This window comes from Malania oleifera, chromosome 7 (genome assembly GCF_029873635.1).
Source record: "Malania oleifera isolate guangnan ecotype guangnan chromosome 7, ASM2987363v1, whole genome shotgun sequence".
NCBI lineage: Eukaryota > Viridiplantae > Streptophyta > Magnoliopsida > Santalales > Ximeniaceae > Malania > Malania oleifera.
The window spans coordinates 107,016,921-107,037,752 of NC_080423.1; the positions used below are offsets into that span (position 1 = coordinate 107,016,921).

The window sequence follows — 20,832 nt, forward strand, 5'->3', positions numbered from 1 at the left end:
GCCCGGTTAAGTGAGCAGGTTTAATAGAATACTCAGGGGGTATCCCCAAGGTGGGGACGTAGGCTGATTTGAGCGAATCTCGATAACAAATCTTGTGTTTCTCTCTCCTTATCTCATTTAAATCACTGCACTTTAAATTCAGTATGTGTATGCTTATTTATTTTCTGTTATATTTAGTTGCATGCACACATTTACTTTGAATGAGATACGCATGTATGCATGAATCGAATAACTTAATTTTTTTATATACACACGTTTAATATTTAATGAGATATGATATGCAGCAAATTAGCGAAACATTTAAATTAACCGAAATTTTTTTAAATCTCCAATTCACCCCTCTCTTGGGATCACACCATTTCCAACAAACAGTGGGGGGGGGGGGAAGGTACTGCTTTAGTTGTTCAAAGGCTTTACTGTAACGCCCCGAACCCCTAAACCCGGGTCTGGTGCGTTAGACCTTGTATTATCCTAATAATCCATAATCTATAATATACATACGCAACTGAAAACATAACCATAATCTCCATAAACCTAGTTCTATAATACCAACATTCCATAATACCAGAGTTTTCTATTTCCTATTTATAAATCCATAAAAACCATCCATCACCAGCATTTCCATAAATACATACTCCATAACATTCCAGTATGTTTACAAACATTCTTTTCTCCACAAACTTAAAACATAATGACATAAAACATAAACATTTCCATTCCCAAAATATTATCAACATATACCCTATTTCTATAGTCCTCAAAAACGCTAAATACCCTCGAGCTCTCTAGGCTCGACCTTGAGGATGTCCTGAAAAAGAAACATTCATATTCGGGTGAGACACATCTCAGTAAGGGAAGAAATATCCATATTAAAACAGCGTGTGGCTAACATGAGGTATATAGATAATATTTTAAAATACATTTGCAAATCATTACATAGCATTGAAATCATTTTCTAAACCTACACAAACACATGCAAATATTTAACCTATGAGATTACCCAATGATAGGGGTGATTACCCGCCCCTACAAGTAGCACCCCTCTGTTCTGATATTTAGGTAACCCCAAGGTCACAACTAAAGCATACCAGGGCACTCACCTTACTCAGTATGCCCTCAAGTGCTAGTTTAATCTCGTACTCACACATTCAACAATAGTTTACTGGCAAAAGCCCTAAGGATAGGAAAATCTACCCGCCCATATAAGTAGGTTCTCTCTGCCTTAGTACGTTATGCAGCTACTACCACATCTGAAGCTACTAGTGCCCTCGCCTTTCTCAACAAGCCCTCAAGCGAAGAGTTTGCCCAATCATAACATGTTCTACGTACATACATACTTCTAATATTATAATACATCATTCCTTTCTGTCATTATACATTCATGCACATTCATTCACGTTCATAACTTAACTTTGCATTTCGTTTCACTTTAAGTGACTCTTTCCCATTTACATCGTTCACATTTGTCATTTCATTTCATTGCCATTTCATCGTCATTTCATTGCATAACATTTCATTTCATTACTTCGTACTACAACTGGTCTTTAGTCATTATTAGTTAGTCTATAACTCCTTTTTCCTATCATCAGTTAGTCTACACAAAAGTGTGCTAGATCTGCTAACATGGTTGTCTTTCATGTAACATCCCTCAATTTATATACATAAATATCACATAATAAATGAAATGGTCAACCCGAGCCCGTGGGTAACAAGGATACCTGTTATACACAGGGGAAAACCTAGCAGCAGTAAACATAAAAATCCATACATCCATCCATAAAACATAATACCAGAGCTTTCTATTAACATCAATATACTGTTCATATGTACAATCTCCAAAAAGTCAAAATAATACTAGGACTATGTAACAAAATCTCCTAGTCCTAGCTCAGGGCTTACCCCTATAGTAGGAAAGCACCAATCACTCAACGGCGGCCCTGACCCGCCGGTCTCTATGGGTTTCCTAAAAAATATATTAATGTTGGGGGTGAGACACTTCTCAGTAAGGGAGAGTAAACTAAATACAGCTGTGTGCCAACATGAACATTTAAGATGCTTATACATATACCATACATTTCATAGCTCTGGAAATAATCATAATATCATACTGGATAATCATGTATTTTCATATTCGTTAATAAATCATAACATACATAAACATCTGTTATAACTCGTAATAACATACATAAAACATCTGTTGTAACTGTAGTACTAAAAATATACACCTATGATGAATAGCTAGCTAATGTCATGTATTACCCCCCATGACGGGTTATGCAGCCCGAAGGCGGGACCCGACAATGGCTGGCTGACCACTGCCGAATCAAATATGTCTATAAGTACGATGGGCTCGCCACACCCTGGTCCAGACTGTCAGGTGGACGTCCACACTCTACTGAAAGCCACATCGACTATCCATCTCCCATCCCCTCGTGAAATGGTTAGCACTAATATGGCCTCGTGCCAAAATCTGAACTACCCATAGCTACAGTACCGAGCTCCTGGTGTGAACTAAACTAACATCCTGGTTGTGATAACATATAATAAATTATCATACATAATATCATTACGACCTCGTGCCGAAAACATAGATACGGCCTCGCGCCGAAATCATATGTATGGCCTCGTGCCAAAATCATAGTAAATATGGCCTCGCGCCAAAAATATCAATACGGCCTCGTGCCGATAACATAAATACATGGCCTCGTGCCAAAATCATATAAATATGGCCTCGTGCCGATAACATAAGTATGGCCTCGCGCCAAATACATTTCAGGTATTTACATTTGAAAATAACTCATTTATCATGTATTCGTCAACTCAATATAACATAACCCATCTTTCCAAAATACCTGAAATTATATTTTACTCGTAAAAGCATTCATATCATATCTCATTTTAAGTAAAATAATATTCATGCCACATATGCTTTATTAAAAGTCATACTTCATATTTTAAAATCATGATTTTCTGACATCTCATATATACATATACTTTTAAGCATCATAGCAGTATTTTCCCAATCATACATTTCATTCATAATAAACGAATATATCATATGTTTTTCTGAAAATAAATTTACTCATAATCAATAATAGTTTGCATGGAAAAGAATTGCCTTAGTTTACTCCCTTACTTGGCTACTGAGAAAGCCCCTACTGAGAAAGCCCCCAAATATCCTAGGCTAACCCCTGTATGAGTTCCTGATCAACACCCTGAAACTCAAAACTCCCAGTATTAAACATCAGTATTTTCATGCGTACGTCAATTTCTATAACTACCATGAAGTCTAATTTGGCTTAAAATGCCTTACCTCAACTAAGGGATGATTTTCAACTCCGTTTTCCCGACGATCCGCTCCGGCAAACTTTGAGGGAACTTCACCAGGAGCGTCGTGGTAGCCTCAGATCTTCGATCCAGCGTAAAACCAGCCCAAAATTGAAGAGAGAGAGTGAGAGGGCTGAAGAGGAGAGAGAGATGCTTCTTAAAAAAATGAGATATTTCCTGGATTTCCATATTTATAAAGCAGCGAGATTCGTCGACGAGCCCGACCTTCATCGACGAGTCCTTCACAAATTTCGTCGACGAGACCCTGTATTCGTTGACGAAATTCAGGCTGCCTCAGAACCCCTCTCAATATTTTCTCGTCGACGAAGCAATGTGTTCGTCGACGAAATTCTTAAAGACTTTGTCGACGAAACCCTGTGTTCGTCGACTAAATCCTGCTGAACCCCTATTTTAGCCCTTCCAAAATTCAATGTCGTCGACGAGGTCGATGACTTCCTTCTATTTCCGATCTCTATTTCCCTATCTTTATTATTTAAATACCATTCTAAATTCGGGTCGTTACATTTCAGCTGTCTTACATTTACATGGTTGCATTTAACATATACAAGCAACATTGTCCATATCATATTTTATTCATAAGCTTTACTTACTTAACTTGCATCTCGTATATCTAACATATATTTGCACAGAATCTCGTGCCACACAATTTTTGAAGTAAAATTTCATATACATTTCTTACAAAATAAGCCAACCCATAATTAACATTTATATACTGAAAATACATTTAATTCCTTAGAAAAATACTTTCTCACTTTCATTCAATTATTTTCACATATACATAGCTATATAAGCATTCCTAAGCTCATAAGACATAAATTTCATGACTGGTATTTTAAACCCACATATAAACATATATACATAAATAGCATATAATTCATTTTAATTCATAAAAAACCTGATTTAATATATAAATTTCCCCCTTACCTGACTTCAAACTATGCCTGTGAGATCCTCGAACCGATACCCACAATGTTCACTTGGACGCTGAATCCAAAAATCCTAACTTAATCAAAATAAATTCCAATTAACTCAGATCTTAAGAAAAATACCTATTTACTATTTCTTAGGCTCCATATAACATTATTCGTTAAGGAAAACCCAAAATAACTCACTTACCTTGATTTTGGGATGTTTCCCAAACCTTACAATCCAACGATCAGCTCATACATCCTTGAAGAGAATGATCCCACAAACCTCCTGACGGTTTTGAATTGTCAAACTAGGTCAAAATCGGCCCGAAATCGAAGAGAGAAGGTTGGAGCTTTGTTTTAGAGAGAGAGAGAGAGAGAGAGAGAGAGAGAGAGAGAGAGAGAGAGAGAGAGAGAGAGAGAGAGAGAGAGAGGAGAGAGTTCACGAGATTTCACGCTGAAAATGAAGAACAACCTATTCATAGGCAGGGCTTCACCGACGAGACACGTTGATTTGTCAACGAGGCACTGTAGAGTCTTTGTCGAAGAGATGATACCTTCGTCAACGAAATTCAGGGTTTCCAAAATTCTCTCTCGGGATTTCTTCGTTGACGAGAAACAGCCTTCGTCGACGAGCTTAGAAGGACATTCGTCGACGAATACAGGACATTCGTCGATGAGGCCTGCTTTTCCTTCTAATTTCTTTCCTTTTTCGTTCATTATCCATTAATCCATTTCATTTATTAGATTTTCTAATTATTTAAATTCCCGGGTCATTACACTTACCTTGTTCTTCTCCCAATTAAAATCCTCCATTTTTCCGCAATGCCTTGAAGAAGGGTAAGCTCATATCTCCCGAACAGGAGATAAACCTACTGAGTGAGGCAATTCTTTCGGTTAAGATTTGAATCTCCTTCTTGGTTCGAGGAGCCTTCATCTCTAGCAGTGCTCGTATCTTGTCAAGGTTAGCTTCTATTCCTCTGTGTGTATCATGAACCTAGAAACTTCCCTGCAGAGATGTCAAATACGCATTTAGAAGGGTTTAACTTCATTTGATACCTGCACAGCAGCTCAAATGCCTTATTTAAATCTTTGTAGTGCTTCTCTGCTTTCAGGCTTTTCACAATCATGTCATCAACGTATGCCTCCATAATTTTCCCGAGCAAATATTTAAATATCCTATTTACTAGCCTCTGATACGTTGCCCTTGCATTTTTTAGCCCGAAGGGAACCCTATAACAGTAAAGCCCCCTTTTCATGATGAATGAAGTTTTCTCTTTGTCTCTTGGGTGCATTGGGATTTGGTTGTAACCTGCATGCACATTCATGAAATTAAGGAGCTCGTGTCCAGATGTCGAGTCTACCAATTGATCGATACGAGGAAGGGGAAAGCTATCTTTTGGGCATGCCTTATGTAAATCCGTGAAATCAATGCACGTCTGCCACTTTCCATTTGACTTCTTTACCAATATCACATTACTGAGCTATTCAGGATAGTTGACTTCCCTGATGAACCTTGCATTTACTAGCTTTGTTACCTCTTCACCTATCACCTTGACCCACTCCAGCGTGAAGCTCCTCTTCTCTTGTTTGACAGGTTTGTGGTTAGGGTCTACCTGCAACCTGTGCTCCATGATCGCAGGGTCAATCCTCGACATGTCATCGGCCGATCAGGCAAAGATGCCCACAAACTCACTTAGCAATCTGCTCAATTCCATTTTTCAAAGTGTCTGATAAGCAACTTCCAATATGGACACACTTCTCCTAATCATTGTTTATGGGAATATCCATTAGGTCTTCGTCAAGCGTGCCAATTTGTGGATATTCTCCTATTACCTCCAAGTTTTCGACGGTCAGGGCCTTCCGTGCCTCATTCTTGCCTTTTAGTGCCATCCCATAACAATTTCGGGATGTTGACTGATCTCCTTAAATCATCTCAGTCCCATGTGAGGTAGGAAATCTTACCTTTAAATGGTAAGTGGATGTCACGGCTCGGGTTGCGTTAAGCGATGGGCGGCCCACTATGATGTTGTAAACTGATGGACGATCAACCACCAAGAAGTCCGTCATCAAGGCGATTTGTTGTGAGGATGTCCCCATTGTCATTGGGAGCGTTATAGTGCCCATTGGATGTACCACGTCTCCTCCAAATCTAACCAATAGGGTGGAGATGGATTTTAGGCGTTCTTTACCTATTTTCATCTCTTGGAGCACCGACTAGAATATTATGTCGGACGAGCTCTTGTTGTCTATCAGCACTCGTCTCACCTTGTAGTTGGCTACTAGTAGCGACACCACCAAGGCATCATCATGAGGCTGTTGTATTCCCTTCTCATCTTCCCTATTGAAGGTGACGATGTCTTCTTGATTTGTTTCTTATAGTCCAGCTTCTTTCCCTCTGTTAAGAGCACTTGTTTGGCGTATCTCTTCTGGGCACCCCCGTTATCTCCACAACTGGCGGGTCTCCTGAAGATCACGACTATCTCTTTGACGACCTACTCTTCCTTCTCCTCTACATTAGGCTTTTTTCATTCTTGAACTTCCCTTCGACGGTCCCCTTTTCTCACGAACCCTAACAAATGCCCTTTTTTATCAAGGCCTCGATTTCATTTTTGAGGTGAATGCACTCCTTGGCATCGTGCCCGTGATCCTTGTGGAACTGATAATACTTTGACCTATTTCGCTTATATGAGGGTGTTCCCATAGGCTTATACTATGAAACATATTGCTTCTCTCGTATGTGCATTAGCACATTGGTGCGAGGTGTGTTTAGGGGAGTATAAGATTGAAACTTACTAGTGTGTCATGATCCCCTGGAGACGCTTTGTGGTTTGCTACTCTCCTGTCTTTTCTCAGCCTTGGAGGATTCGCTGATATCTCTAGCCCCCTTTCTTTTCAATTCGGCTCGGTCTCTCCTCGTATCCATTACCTCCTGTAAGTTGATGTATTTGTGTGCCCTAGCCATAAGCTCTCCCACGTCGGCTGGTGGTTTCTTCCCTAATGAGTATAGGAAGGCATCGGGTTGGAGGGCCGTGGTTAGGGCCGCCAGTGTCACCCCATGATCTAGGTTGCGAATCTCTATGGTTGCTATGACGAAGCGGTGTATAGACTTCTTTAGTGTCTCCCGTTCTCCTTGAACTAGACTCATCAGATGGGACATGGTTTTGGAGATCCTTCGACTACTAATGAAATGGCTAGTGAATTGCTGCTCCATCTCAGAGAAAGAGTTGATCGATCCAGGCTTAAGGGTTTGGTACCACGCTCTAGCGTTACCCTTAAAGGTGACAATAAACGCACGACACATTATGGCATCAAGTGTGCCCTACAATTGCATCAATACCTTGAAGGTATCCAGGTGATCAATTGGGTCAGTCGAGCCTTCATACCTTTCAAAAGTTGGCATTTTGAATTTGTTGGGCAACATAACCTCCATCGCTTCTTTAGTGAATGGTGGATCCGATGACTTTAACGAAGTCTCTCTATAAAAGGGGTTGGTTCGACCTTCTTTCATCATCCTTTTTATTTGATTAATCTTTTTTATTCTTTCCTCTAGCTCATTTGATCATTGCTCATTGACTCCTATGCCGTTCGTGTCCTCCACCTTCTTTGTAGGGTTGGTTTTTCCATTGCTCTCCTTCGGGTCTTCCGCTCTCTCTTGTGCGTTAGGATCAGCTAGCTGCTGGCTGGAGGCAGGTTCTCCATGACTTTTTTGTTGTAAGAGCATGTTGAACATGTCCTCCATCTTCTTCTAGGAGGCTTCCATTCTCTTTTGGAAGATAAGGAATTCTTCCCTTGTCACTCCCGAACGGTCTCCGGGTGCAGAAGGAACGGACTGGGGTGACTGATCACCCGCAGCAGGGTCGGATCTGGAATTGGTGGTTGCTGCTATGTTTCAAGAATCGAGATTGAAGGTAGGATGTGCACCTCTCAGAAGCATTCCCACAGACGGCACCAACTGTTGTTGAATAAAAATGTTGATGACCTCTGACGAATCTTTCGATCTCAATCACCTGAAAAGGATGCAGGGAAGATTGGCTTGGAGGACCCAAGGTGTACTCTGAGGATCTCTCCAATATCTAAGTCAGGGATTGACTTTGAGGGGTATGAAGTAACAGTAAAGTATGGTTTAAAAATGAGATACCTTTACTTTTCCACGTTACCTCCTTTTATAGTGGCGAGATTTGACTTTTGGGGAGACCTGCCATTATGACGTCCGGCATGGATCTCTCGAGTCATTATTGGATTGGAGCTAAATGCTCTTAGTAGAGCATTTGACTTGGACAATGACCGCCCTCATCAATGTTAAGTTTTGGCTTCCTTCTACTTTGGCACTGATATATTTAGGGCATATCAAATTTTATTATGTCTTTTAATGCTATTTTGTTAGATACCAATATCTTGTTCTATTATTACGGTTTTTTGGTATCATCCTGTTGAGCATGTTGGTTCAAGTATGAAGTGGTTAATGAGTTATAATTATGCTTTAGAGCATGACTTCTTTAAATTTAGAACGGTAAATATTTTTATTCCAAACAAAAAGCAAATCACGTGTAACGCACGTGGAAGCATTTGCCATTACTTGCGAGCGAAACGATAAGATATTCCTCAGCCGTCAAGCAAAGATCTTCTTCTGCCCTCCCCATCCCTCCATTTTTCCCGCTCCGAGCTCCCAACTCACTCCTCGTTTTCTAGGTTTTTTACGGTTTGAATCTCAGAAACGTCCATAAATGCATGCGAACTAGGATTTCTCGCTCCCTATACGTTGTGCTGAGCTCGTCGGCGAGCAGAGAGAGCCACTAAAATGGCTGCTTCTAATGCTTTCCCCCTCTGCCCGTGCGAGTTCTCGCGTCGTTCGGCTTCCTGTTGTGGGTCCGCCAAAATGGCTGCTTTCAGTGCTCTTTCTATCTGCCCCTACAGATTATCGCATCGACCGAACCCTGCCAGGCGTTCAGCTTCGCGTTGCGTTGATTCTCGTACTGCCGTAGGTAATGTTTTTGTAGCTGCATACTGTCATTTGTAGTGATCTATTTAGCTTTGAAACATAGTTTTTACTTTATTGTTTACAAAATTTGAATGAATTATGGAAATGTCACCTTATTTTTTTAAAAATTTGTAACATTTTTTTTTTCAAAATTTCTGTGCAAATGTTGGAAAAATTAAAATCAAAGTCCTTAAAAAATTAGAGATGGAAAATGAAAACTGTTTTCTTCAACTTCACGAGTCCAAAGCGTTCGCAGGCCGACTTGTGTTTTATTGGGAGAAAATTGAAGTGGGGAAATGAGAAGTTAAAAATTGAGTAGTTTGTCTGTTCCTTATTTTTCTTGTCGCGGTCTTTAGAAAGTGTAAGAGTAATTAAACTGAACCAAGTGGCTGCATAGAGCCATGTTGAGTGTGGGTTCTGGTTTTCCAAACCACCAACTATGGAAAGTGGAAGATTTTGATGTTTTGGTGTTTTTCCCCTGTACAATGTCTGAGCAACCAACACACAAATCAATTTGAAAAACAAAATTTTTAGAGCTTGCAGATGTTGTCTAACATTAGCTGTAGGCCTCTTTTAATTAGCTGCTGCCAATACTAGATTCAATAAAAATTTAAAAAGCTCGCAGTTTCTTGCATTCCTTGCATTCTATGTACAGGTTGTTGAGTTAATTATGCAGTTATTGGAGTTGAGACATAAAATTTTTATGTAAGCACCTTGTTTTTAAATCACTGTTTATTAAAAAAAAAAATATGATTATAGATGGGAAACAGCGTTTAATATGTATTTAATACCAATTTTTCTTCATACATGTTGTAGTTTTTCTTCTTTCAACATTTTGGGTGCATTCTAAGTTTTTAACTGAATGAAATTGTTGATTTAACACTTCAAAAAGTAGAAGAGTTATTGTTTCCTAAAAAATAATGATGAAAGTTAAACAAGAAACAAATTTATCTACTTTATTTAGGAAAAAAATACTTGTATGTATACACTACACAAATATAAAACTAAATCGATTCATCAAAAGAGAAATTACATAAATAGTGTTTTTAAAATGCATCAAATTTTCGTTACTATCAAGTCCATTAATGAATTAGAATGGCTTGTTGTTACCTTAGGCAGGAGAAAGATTGGAGCAAATTTTACTTTTGAGGGTTGGACAATGGTTTGGGTTTTAATATTTAATTTCAAAGAAATAAAAGCGAAAAAAAATCTTGAACCTTGTTTTAAGAAATTTTAAGTACAATTTTATCATATAATGAGGTTTTGGAGGGAAAAAAAAAAGTAATCCCCTTGTGTAGTCTTTTATCAATAGGCCTCTCAGTGGATCATATGTATATATATATTTTTTTTGGGGGGGTGGTAGTATAATATTAATGGAAAGGTCTAGAAAAGATATTGACATATGGGTGGTTATTATTATTATTTTTTAGCTGTTGCTGTGGGATATATAAGTGTTTGGTTATTACAAGGGTTGAAGACTTGAGGGATCTTTCATTTGTTAAATTGCTAATTTTTAAATAAAAAACAATAATTTAGTATATTAATAAGTAAATTAGTAATTAAATGTAAGTAATAAGTAATTAAATAATGCTCAACTGAATATTAGTACTTATTTTAAAATTGCTTTAATTATTAATTTGCTAATTTAGTATAATAGCAAGTAAATCAGTAATTGAATGTAAATAATACGAAATTGAATTTAATTTTTAATTAAATATTACAACTTATTTTAAGATTCTGATAATTATAAAATTTTTTTAAAAATGTTGTTAACATTTGAATCAAAATTAAGTTTTCAATTAACACTAATTTTGAATTATTGTTTTAAAAGAAAATTAATTAACTATCTGGGCATTGTCATTCTTTTATAAATTTTATTGTCTAACACTTACAATTCTCTACAATCAATTGGGGAAAAGTAGTAGTTAATATATTAAAAATCATTAAAGTAATAAATAATAAATTTTGATTAAAACAGTTTATAAAATTGTGTGTGTGTGTGTATTTGAATATGATATTTCCAATTTTTAACTAGAATAACAAATGTTTAAATGTGTCTTGGTTTTTTGGGCTTCATGCTAAATTGAAAGGACTTGTAAATTGTAATTGACATTTTAACTCCATGTGTAGTTTGCAGAATGGAATTGAAGTAGGAAATGAATCGAGGGAGGAATGGAATAGATTTTGGAGTGCAATTACTGCATTGGTTAGTAATATGGAAAGAATGACCATAAGAATTGCAGTTTTGATTCTTTTTAATGAATGGTATTCTTCAATGATGGTTATAATGGAATAAGAAATAGGGTAAAAGACACTGACCTCAGTGACCTCTTTTGAAGTTTAGCAAAAAGACACTAACCTCTCTTGGGGTTTTAAAAATCTCGAGGACCTCCATTGAGATTTCAAAACTCCATGGATCTTCCTTGAGATTTGATTTTTGGGACACTTACACCCCTAAAACTCTCGTTTTTTTGCAAAATACTATTAAGCTTGATATACATTGTTGGTCCACAACCAATCAGTTTAAACTTTTAGGTAAAGTGATAATCTAACATGGTATCAGGGATGGTTACTAGAGGTCTTGGATTCTAGTCTCGTTGCCCACTTTTATTGTGTAGCATTTAAAAAATTATTGTATTCCCTATAATTGGTGATATTATTCTTTTTATCTCTCCACGTGCTGTTGAGTTGCATGTGCGGGGGAGTGTTAAAGTTTGATACACATTGTTGGCTCACAGCCTAACAGTTTAAGCTTTTAGGTAAAGTGCTAATCTAAAACAAAGGGAGGTTAGTGTCTCTTTGGTAAACTTCAGGGAAGATTTATGGAATACTTGAAGGAGGTTCTTGGGTTTTTCGAAATCTTTTGGGAAGTCATTGTCTTTTTTTCAAACCTTAGGGAAGGTCTGTGTCGTTTGCCCTAAAAAATAATTCATTTTTCAAAATGCCCTTAACATAGAATTATTTAATTTTGTCTTTCAAATACATGAGTTCAATTCAACATAATTTTTTAATTTGAAGTATTTTTACATTTTGTGAATCTTAATATTTTTTTTACATACGAATAATAATTGATATTTTTGTCTGGTTTTTGATTTTATCTTTCATAATTAAAAAATAGTAGTAAAATTATTATTATTGTTTTTGGGGGATTGTCAGCCTCTGATAACCTTATATTTAAAAGGGATTGGAAGGTGGAAGGCAGTTCTGTTTGTAATTTTGCTTTACCTTTAATGGAGGATATCTTATCCTCTTCTTCTTGTACCTCTTCTTCTTGTAATGATTCCCTTTTTTTTTTTAATGATTTTTTTTTTATTTTCTAAAAAATTATTATTATTCTAATTATTTTTCAAAAAATTATTATTACAATAATTATTCTTGTTTCTGTTGTTATTTGTAATACTTATTATTCTTAGAATAATCATTATTATTATCATTACTATTATTGTTGTTATTTTATTGTTTATATAAAAATTATAATAATAAAAATAATAATTATGATTCTTACTGATGATAATATTATTATTATTTTTCGATATAGTTATAAATATAATTTTGATAATTATAATTTATTTTTGTTGTTTTATTACTGTTATTGTTGTTCTTGTTGCTGTAATTATTATTTTTACTGTTTTATAGTAATATTTTATTTATCTATTATTGTAATAATAATTATTTATTATTTATTTTTTTTCCTGTTATTAATATTTTTATTATTTTTTAGCAACAATAATTATTCTTATATTGGGGGTGCTACAGTTAGAGATGGTCATCTTGTTTTTTATTTTTATTTTTATTTTCTTATTTTAAGTTTAATACTTAATGAGGATCATATATATATTTTTAATATTTAACCGTCAGAATGCAATTGTGTTTTTTACGAGGAGGAATCACCATTCAACGGAATGGGGGAATCAACATTCTGGCCAGTATGCAATTTCACCCTCATTTATGCAAACCAAACATGGAAATGGGAATTAGGGTTAGAATTTCAATTCCATTCCACCCCTGAGTTCGTGAACCAAGTGGGTGATTAATGTTTTTTTTGGTTATTCTGATATTGGATATTTTTGTCATGGAAGTAGTTGTTTAACTAGGTTTCTCCATTTTTCCTGGCAGCTTTATGGGTGAGTGAAAATTTATATTCATTTGTTTATACATTTAGTTTGTATAAAGGGCGTGTTAGTAGTTTCCAACACAAATTGTCCTTGACTCCTATGATTTGACTTGGAGTTCTATTGCTGGAGGTTTTTTGGCATTTTCGGATTAAAGTACATTAGACTTCTCATTTAGCATTCTGCTGGTGGGGAATTTTTATAGGGACTTGCCCCGCGATGTGCCCATGTTCTTGTTTCCTAAATTATAAACATATTGGAAATGGATCCTCCTTTTATATGCTTGATATTAATGAACGCTGGACCAATTTGTCACATATTTAACATCTAAAATATAGGCATGTAGACACATGGAGGGGTAGGTCCCCCATATAATTTTTCTTCTTGGTGCTTGTATTTGGTTCAACAACAACAAGCCTTAAGTTCCACCAGGTGGGGCAGGTTACGTGAATCCTTTTTTGCTAATTAACTCAATCGAGAACGCTTTCTTCTATTAGATTAAGAGCTATTAAATCCTAGGCCTACCCCTACCCTTACCACTTTTCATGCCAAAAACAATAATTAACTCCCCCTCAAAGGTGCTCTACTAGGCATGCGTTTTTTCATGGTGCTTGTATTTGGTAATTGTTCAATTTAGGGCTTGTTTGGTATTGTTGTTTTCTGTTTTTGTTTCTGCATAATGAAGAAATGGATTATAAAATGCATTTGTTTATGTTGTCAGTTTTCTATTTTTTTTGTTGGTTTTCAGTTGTTTGTGAAAAAACCAAAACTAGATTTTATGGTTTTTAGCTGTTTTGGCAACCTATTGCCATAAATTTTAAAATCCAGAAATAATTCTTTTGGATTAAATCATACATACATAAATTTCAAAAATGATAATTTTAATTTAAATATAATTAAAATAGAAACATACATAAATTTCAAAAAAGAATATTAAATCCATTTGCAATTTTTTTTTATACTATTTTTCAATTATAATGTCCAATGAAATTTTAATTGTAAAGTAAAATTTGAAAGTATAACAATTAATTAAAATAACTATAATCATTTTATTTTTATTATTGTATTTTAATGTGTATTATTTAGCAAATTTATTATTTTTTATCATATTTTTATAATATTATTTGGTTTAACAACAAAAATGAGAAATTTTTAATTAAGTTTTTAATTTGTTTTAATTTAATAACTATTAATGAAACATTTTGCTAGTTTTTGGTTTTTAGTTTCTATTTTTGATTTTTGATTTTCGTTTCCGATTTTTGTTTCTATAATTTTTGACAATGATACCAAATGACCCCTCAAATTTTAAGGATTTTTTATTCATGCATACATCCATATTGAAAATGGAGTAAAAGAAGAGAGACAAACTTTTGATCTTTTGTCTTTTTATCATCTTTATATAGAAGGTATAGGAAAAGCTCCATGTGAAAGGATGGAATAGATATGACTAGCTCAATTACATGGATACGTTTGCTTTCTAGGTCCCAAATACTTTAAAGCCAGTTATTCAAATTTTTTGTTTCTTTTTTTATACATTTTATCTGTACCTAAATATACTACATTATCTGAACAGATTTATCTTTAGGTGTAATGTAAGGTTCAAATTCATGATGTTCTTAGCTTCCTTCTCATTTCTTTCTGTTTTTCTTTTATATGTTTAATGTACAATTGTACATACTTACTATTTTAGGGGTACTGTTCTTCATCCTCATCTTGGGAATCCTTACGACATCAGTTACTGTTCCTTATCTTTTCTGACCTTTCTTTGACATAGATTGTTACTATGGTTTGGTTTAGGCACACATGGATCTAAACGACCACGTAAAAGATCAGCAAGAATGGAAGGGGCTGGAAAAAGCATGGAGGACTCTGTTCAGCGCAAGTTGGAACAGTTCTATGAAGGGATCAATGGTCCGCCGCTCCGGGTTCTTCCAATTGGTGGCTTGGGTGAAATAGGAATGAATTGCATGCTTGTTGGAAACTATGACCGTTATATTTTGATTGATGCGGGCATCATGTTTCCAGAGTAATTCTTAGCATGACAGTTTTTCACAAAATCATAGTTTAGTTATTGAAGGATTTGTATCTTAGCAAGGCTATATAGATGTCATTTCTGTTGCATGGAGGATCTGTTTTTGTCGTGGTTTTCTTTTGTGAGATCAGTCCCCCCCCCCCCTCCCCCTTTTAAAAAATTTGTTACTCCTGCCCCATTTTAGTTGCCCAGAAAATTATGAATGGTAAGGTTGTTGCCGTGTGACCTGGAGGTTACGGGTTCAAGGCGTGAAAACAGCCTCTTGTAAAAATGCAAGGGAAGGTTGCATACCATAGACCCATTGTGGTCCACCCCTTCCCTGGACCCCGCAATGTTGTGTCCTATGGAAAGTGTGTGTACACTTAATAACAGGACCACTTTCTTTGAGAAGGGGACACGGGAGCTTTGTGCACCGGACTGCCCTTTTTAGAAAATTATGAACTGATTTCCAAAAAAAAAAAACTGAAAGTTTATAATTTATTATTGTTGATCATATATAAGCTTGATCTTGTCAAACGAGGTTGGCTTTATTAAATTGACTTTGTTTTTGTTTTTCTTTGTTTTCATGATTGAGGACTTCTTATTCTCCTCTATTGTATGTGTCTCTTTTCTATTTCAATAAATCTTCTTTTCTTACCCAATTTTTATTTTTTTTTAAAATCCATTGCAGATAAACATCTGTAAAATGGGAAATCTATTGCATGAACATACTTTATAATTGTCTTAAAACGGAGTCCTATTAATGAGGAAAGGGCTGTTAATTATGGGGGGCCTTTTTAGATTGAGGAGGTTAAGGAGGCAATTTTTGAAATGGAAAGAGATATGGCTCTAGGCCCCAATGATTTCATGTTTGCTATATCTTTTTTTTTTTTTATTATTATTATTTTTAACAATAGTAAGAGGTGATTAAGGATGATATTATGTGGGTATTTTCATGATTTTTTACGGTAATGGGATGGTTGTGGGGAGCATGAATTTTACTTTATTATTTCTTTTGCTAAGAAGGAATGCTTCATTAGGGTGAAGGGTTTTAGGCTTTTAGTCCTCTGTAACCAGTCTAGAAGACTTAGCAAAAGGTGTTGTCCAAGAGGCTGCAGGTGGGTTTTAGGAGATGCAATGGCTTTGATGTAGAGTATGGCTCTTGGTTAGCTTTGGAGAAACTAGACAAAGGGTTGTTTGTCCTCAATGAATATGCATACTTTTTCATACTTTTTCCTTTTTCTGCACACTTTGGGAGTTGGTGTGTTTGAGCAGAATGATTTTTCATGCTCAAGGGCTGGGGCTTAGGGGTGATTAGGGATTTTATAGGTAGTGATCAGGTTGAAGTTTCCCATCTTTAGTTTGCAGATGACACCATTTTCTTGTTGGAGGATAGTGCTGAGAAATTTTGTAAGCTTATTGTTTTGTTAAAAATTTATGAAAATATGTTAGGGATAAAGATTAACAAATCCAAGAGTGGGAGAACTAGTGTTAATATCGATCATTTCGAGTTTAGAGGAGTTTATGTCTTTAGCTTTGTCATGACCTTGGTCTTATTTAGGTCTTCCTTCAGGTAAAGGGGCCAACCCTAGGTCTGTGAATTTTTTGGGAAGTGGTGATTGAGATAGTGTGCAGGAGATTGGAGGGTTGGAAGAAGCTTACTTGTCCATGACGAGTCACATTATTCATTAGTGCTGGTTTTTTGGATATCCCCATTGATTTTTTGTTCCTTTTAGAATCACAATTAGTGTTGCACTGCTGCTAAGATAATGGAGATGATTATGGGAGATTTGTTATTGGCCTGTTATGGGTGATAGTAAGAGGATTATCTTGTGAGTCGGGATGCGGTTGGTAGACCAAAATCAGAAGAGGGTTTGGGACTTTTAAATTTGGTGTTTAAGAGCATCTCTGTTGTGTGAAAATGGTTATGGTGGTTTCCTTTAAAGTCAACTCCGTATGGCATGAGGATATAAAGAGTAGGTGTGATGTTCATTATAAGGTGGAATGTTAGAGGTAGCTGCAATGCTTCTCATGTGAGCCCTTGGAAGTTTGTTTCTCAAGTTGTTTATTTGTTTTCTCCTCTTATCTACTTCAAGGTTGGTAATGGTAATAATACTTGATTTTGGGAAGATTTGTATGGGTGGGATTTCTTTGGCAGTCTCTGTTAATGCTACTTTCAAGGCTTCCTTTCTTTTATAACACTCCGTCACTTCCTTTTATTCCTTTTATTAATAGTAATGACTTATTGCTCATGAAGAGACACTATTAAGGCAATCAATCCAAATATTTGCATGATGCATTTAGGCTTCAGAGTCTAATGAAAGCATCTTTTTATACAATGGCCGAGTGGCTATACAGCTTTGGGTAACACTCTTTTCTTCGTTCTGATGAGGTGTAAGTGATCCCATAATTTGTAGATGACTTTTTGTTGGTGAGAATTTGGAGAAGTAAGAAAGGTAAATTTTGTGGATTTGTGATTTGATTTGCAGAGTGATTGTGGGCCTGCCATTTTGTAGTTGTCTTGTAGTTTTTCTTTAGGACATGTTGTTCCCAAATCTTTCTTTTTTGTTTATTTGTTCTCGTTCATTAATGAATTTCTTTAGAGATTGGAGGGCTGCCATTTTGTGATTGTCTTTTAGTTTTTCTACAGGAGGACATCTTGTTCTCCAATTTTAGTCAAAGGTAAATTTTGTGGAGTTGTGACTTGATTTGCGGAGGGATTGTGGCCCTGCCTTTCTGTAATTGTCTTTTAGTTTTTCTTTAGGGCATCTTGTCCCCAATATATATATATCTATATATATATATATATATATATTTATATCATCTTTCATTAAGGAATTTCTTTAGAGATTGGAGGGCTGCTATTTTTGTGATTGTCCTTCAGTTTTTCTACAGGAGGACATCTTGTTCTCCAAATTTTGTATTTTTTCTTTCTTTTTCATTAGTGAATCTTTTTTTTTAAAAGTCTGGCCTTTCATGCGTATTTATGGTACTTATTTAATGTGCTGCTGGAGTTAACAAAATGATGCATTGATTGAATTATAATTTGTTACGTATTTCAGCTATGATGAGCTTGGTGTCCAGAAAATTATACCTGATACTACATTTATAAAAAGATGGAGCCACAAAATTGAAGCTGTCGTTATAACACATGGCCACGAAGATCACATTGGTGCGTTGCCTTGGGTAAAGTTTCTTTCTACCTTTCAGAAATGCCATTTGGAAATGCAATAGTTGATTCAATACTTCTAATGTATGGTAGTGGTGATCACGATTTCTGTAGATTGTTATCGTTATATTCCCAAAACCCTCTTTAACACCTTCGGACACTTCAAGCTATTCTGCAGCAAATTGGAGCACAAACTTTATGATAATGTTGAATTTGAAAGGTCGTGGATCAGAACCTGATTGACAATATTATCCTTCCTCTGTTTACTCAACTTGAGTTAAAGTTTCATATATATGTATATATATATATATTCATAACTTAAAAATTGGCATTTTAAACATAGATGTGCAGCAGGCAGAGATGTTTGGTGAGGTGGAGAAAGATGACCCTTTTTAAAAGTGTTAACTGCCTTTTTACCTTATCTCTTAACCCATCCGTGTTCTGAACCTAGAATCCTAGATACTTCCTAAAGTTCACATGAAGTATCTCAATGGCTGCTGACCGACTGAACACCATGTTATATTTGATGCAGAAACATCTCTATCAGAGTTTATGCCCAATCTTGGTAATATGGTCCTTCTCAAATTTTTTAATCCTCTGACAATTTACATAATTTGAAGGGAGATTTGATATTCTTAACGGCACTGATGTGAGTAGTAGCAAGGGCAAGCAGAAAGAAAAATGTGGTGATATTTGGGATGGAAGCCACCATCCCCAATTGAAGGTTTAGGTGGTATTTCAATATTTGAGGAGGATGGAACAAGTAGGGAGCAGCAGTGCAAGGATGCAATTTTGCCCACTCCAATAGACAAGGTTGATCGGAAGGACTTAGAAGCTCAACAATTGTTAAGGAACTTTATCAGCTTTGAACAAGTCTAAAGAAGCCTCCCATAGTCCCATACCTTAGTTGGATTACTGGCATTAAACTAAAGCAGCCCCCCAGACCTTAGTTGGATCCCAAGCATTATTCAACAGAAGCATACCTGGTAAGAAACAGTGAATCTCAATCCCAAACTCGGGCTGAGAGGGAGGAAGGTAATATTTTTCAGCCAAATATAGTTATTTTATAATTTTTTTAATGCTTAGAGAAATTTTGAGGTTAGTGTTTGTTAGATTACCACTTCACTTAAAAGCTTGAAGCTGCTAGGTGGCAGTGAACTATGTATATCATGCTACTCAAAATTCCTAGTGTTTGTTGGATTACCACTTCACCTAAAAGCTTTAAACTGTTAGGTGGCGGCCAACTGTGCATATCATGTTACTCAAAATTCCTCCTTACATGCAAACATGCCTTGCATTTGAAGGGACAAAAAGATGAATTCCAATAGGTGCTTGGACATTGATGGCCCAACTATGCTGTTCAACCTGCAGGGGGGTTATGAGGATGACTAAATCTCATGAAAATGTTGGCTTTAAAGTAGGGTGCAGAAGCAAGCACACAATCACAGGCAAGGCACAAGATTTATGGTAGTTTGATATACATGTGCAATTGACACACAAACAGATAATCAAATCCAGGATGCAGAGTCCAACGAATGCGTAATCCAACAAAAATTCGATCCTATCGAAGTAATAACTCGAGTTCTAAATAAGATAATACAATAAATCTTAGAATAATTATGATACTTATGAAGCTAAGGAAATGTAAGCTAAGCCATAATAATATTACCAATCAACATTTTGAAACTAAGGCTTAGTCAACATGAGTTGACTTATGTATCTCTTCTTTTCCTTTTAATACATCTCTTTTCTTATAAATAATCTTGTATTAAGCACTGACATTCAAGGTAACTTGGGAAGATGAGAAACTCTGCAGAACTTTTAATTCACACAGAGAGATAAATGAAGGAATTAATTGGCAGATATATGGTTAACTAATTTATGTAACACAATTATAAGTACCAAAAAAATTCCAAGTGAATAAGAAAATCACTTTGATGCTTATGTATAAAAATAAAGGAGATATTCATAATCATAATAAACTGCAATGAAATTAAACTTATGAGTCTTACAATGAAACTTTGGGAAAGGGTAATTGAGCAAAGATTGAGGTTAAAGACAGAGATTTCAGAAAATTATTTTTGTTTTAAAGCTCAGAAGAACAGGCTGTATATCTATTCAGAAGATTATGTGAAAGTTTAGGGTGAAGAAGAGGGACTTGTACTTGGTTTTCTTGGGCTTGGGGAAATCTATGATAAGGTACCTAGTGAAGTTCTATGGCTGGTTCTAAAAAAAGGGGGGCTGGAGTAGGTGGATAGATGTCATTAGGGATATGTATGAGTAATAACTAGGATTTAGGGCTA

General features: G+C 35.7%; 2 protein-coding genes across 5 annotated transcripts in view; one reads left to right on the forward strand and one right to left on the reverse strand.

Moving 5' to 3' along the window:
* Positions 1 to 7,059: 7,059 nt before the first annotated feature.
* On the reverse strand, positions 7,060 to 7,689 carry LOC131161000 (uncharacterized). The gene is made up of 2 exons (XM_058116860.1): positions 7,684 to 7,689; positions 7,060 to 7,578 (listed from the first exon to the last, which is right to left on the reverse strand). The coding sequence occupies exons 1-2, from the start codon at positions 7,687 to 7,689 to the stop codon at positions 7,060 to 7,062; spliced, it is 525 nt and encodes a 174-aa protein (XP_057972843.1).
* A 1,171-nt stretch (positions 7,690 to 8,860) lies between these two features.
* LOC131159377 (ribonuclease J) overlaps positions 8,861 to 20,832 on the forward strand; it is a 33,258-nt gene continuing 21,286 nt past the window's right edge. For 2 of the 4 annotated variants that reach the window (XM_058114251.1, XM_058114252.1), the window contains exons 1-2: positions 15,237 to 15,375; positions 18,423 to 18,532. In XM_058114251.1, the coding sequence (XP_057970234.1) occupies positions 18,512 to 18,532 (21 nt within the window). In that variant the 5' untranslated portion in view covers positions 15,237 to 15,375; positions 18,423 to 18,511. Of the gene's footprint in view, positions 9,242 to 15,146; positions 15,376 to 18,422; positions 18,547 to 20,832 lie in introns of those variants that run through there. The other 2 variants (XM_058114250.1, XM_058114249.1) reach the window with 2 other exon arrangements.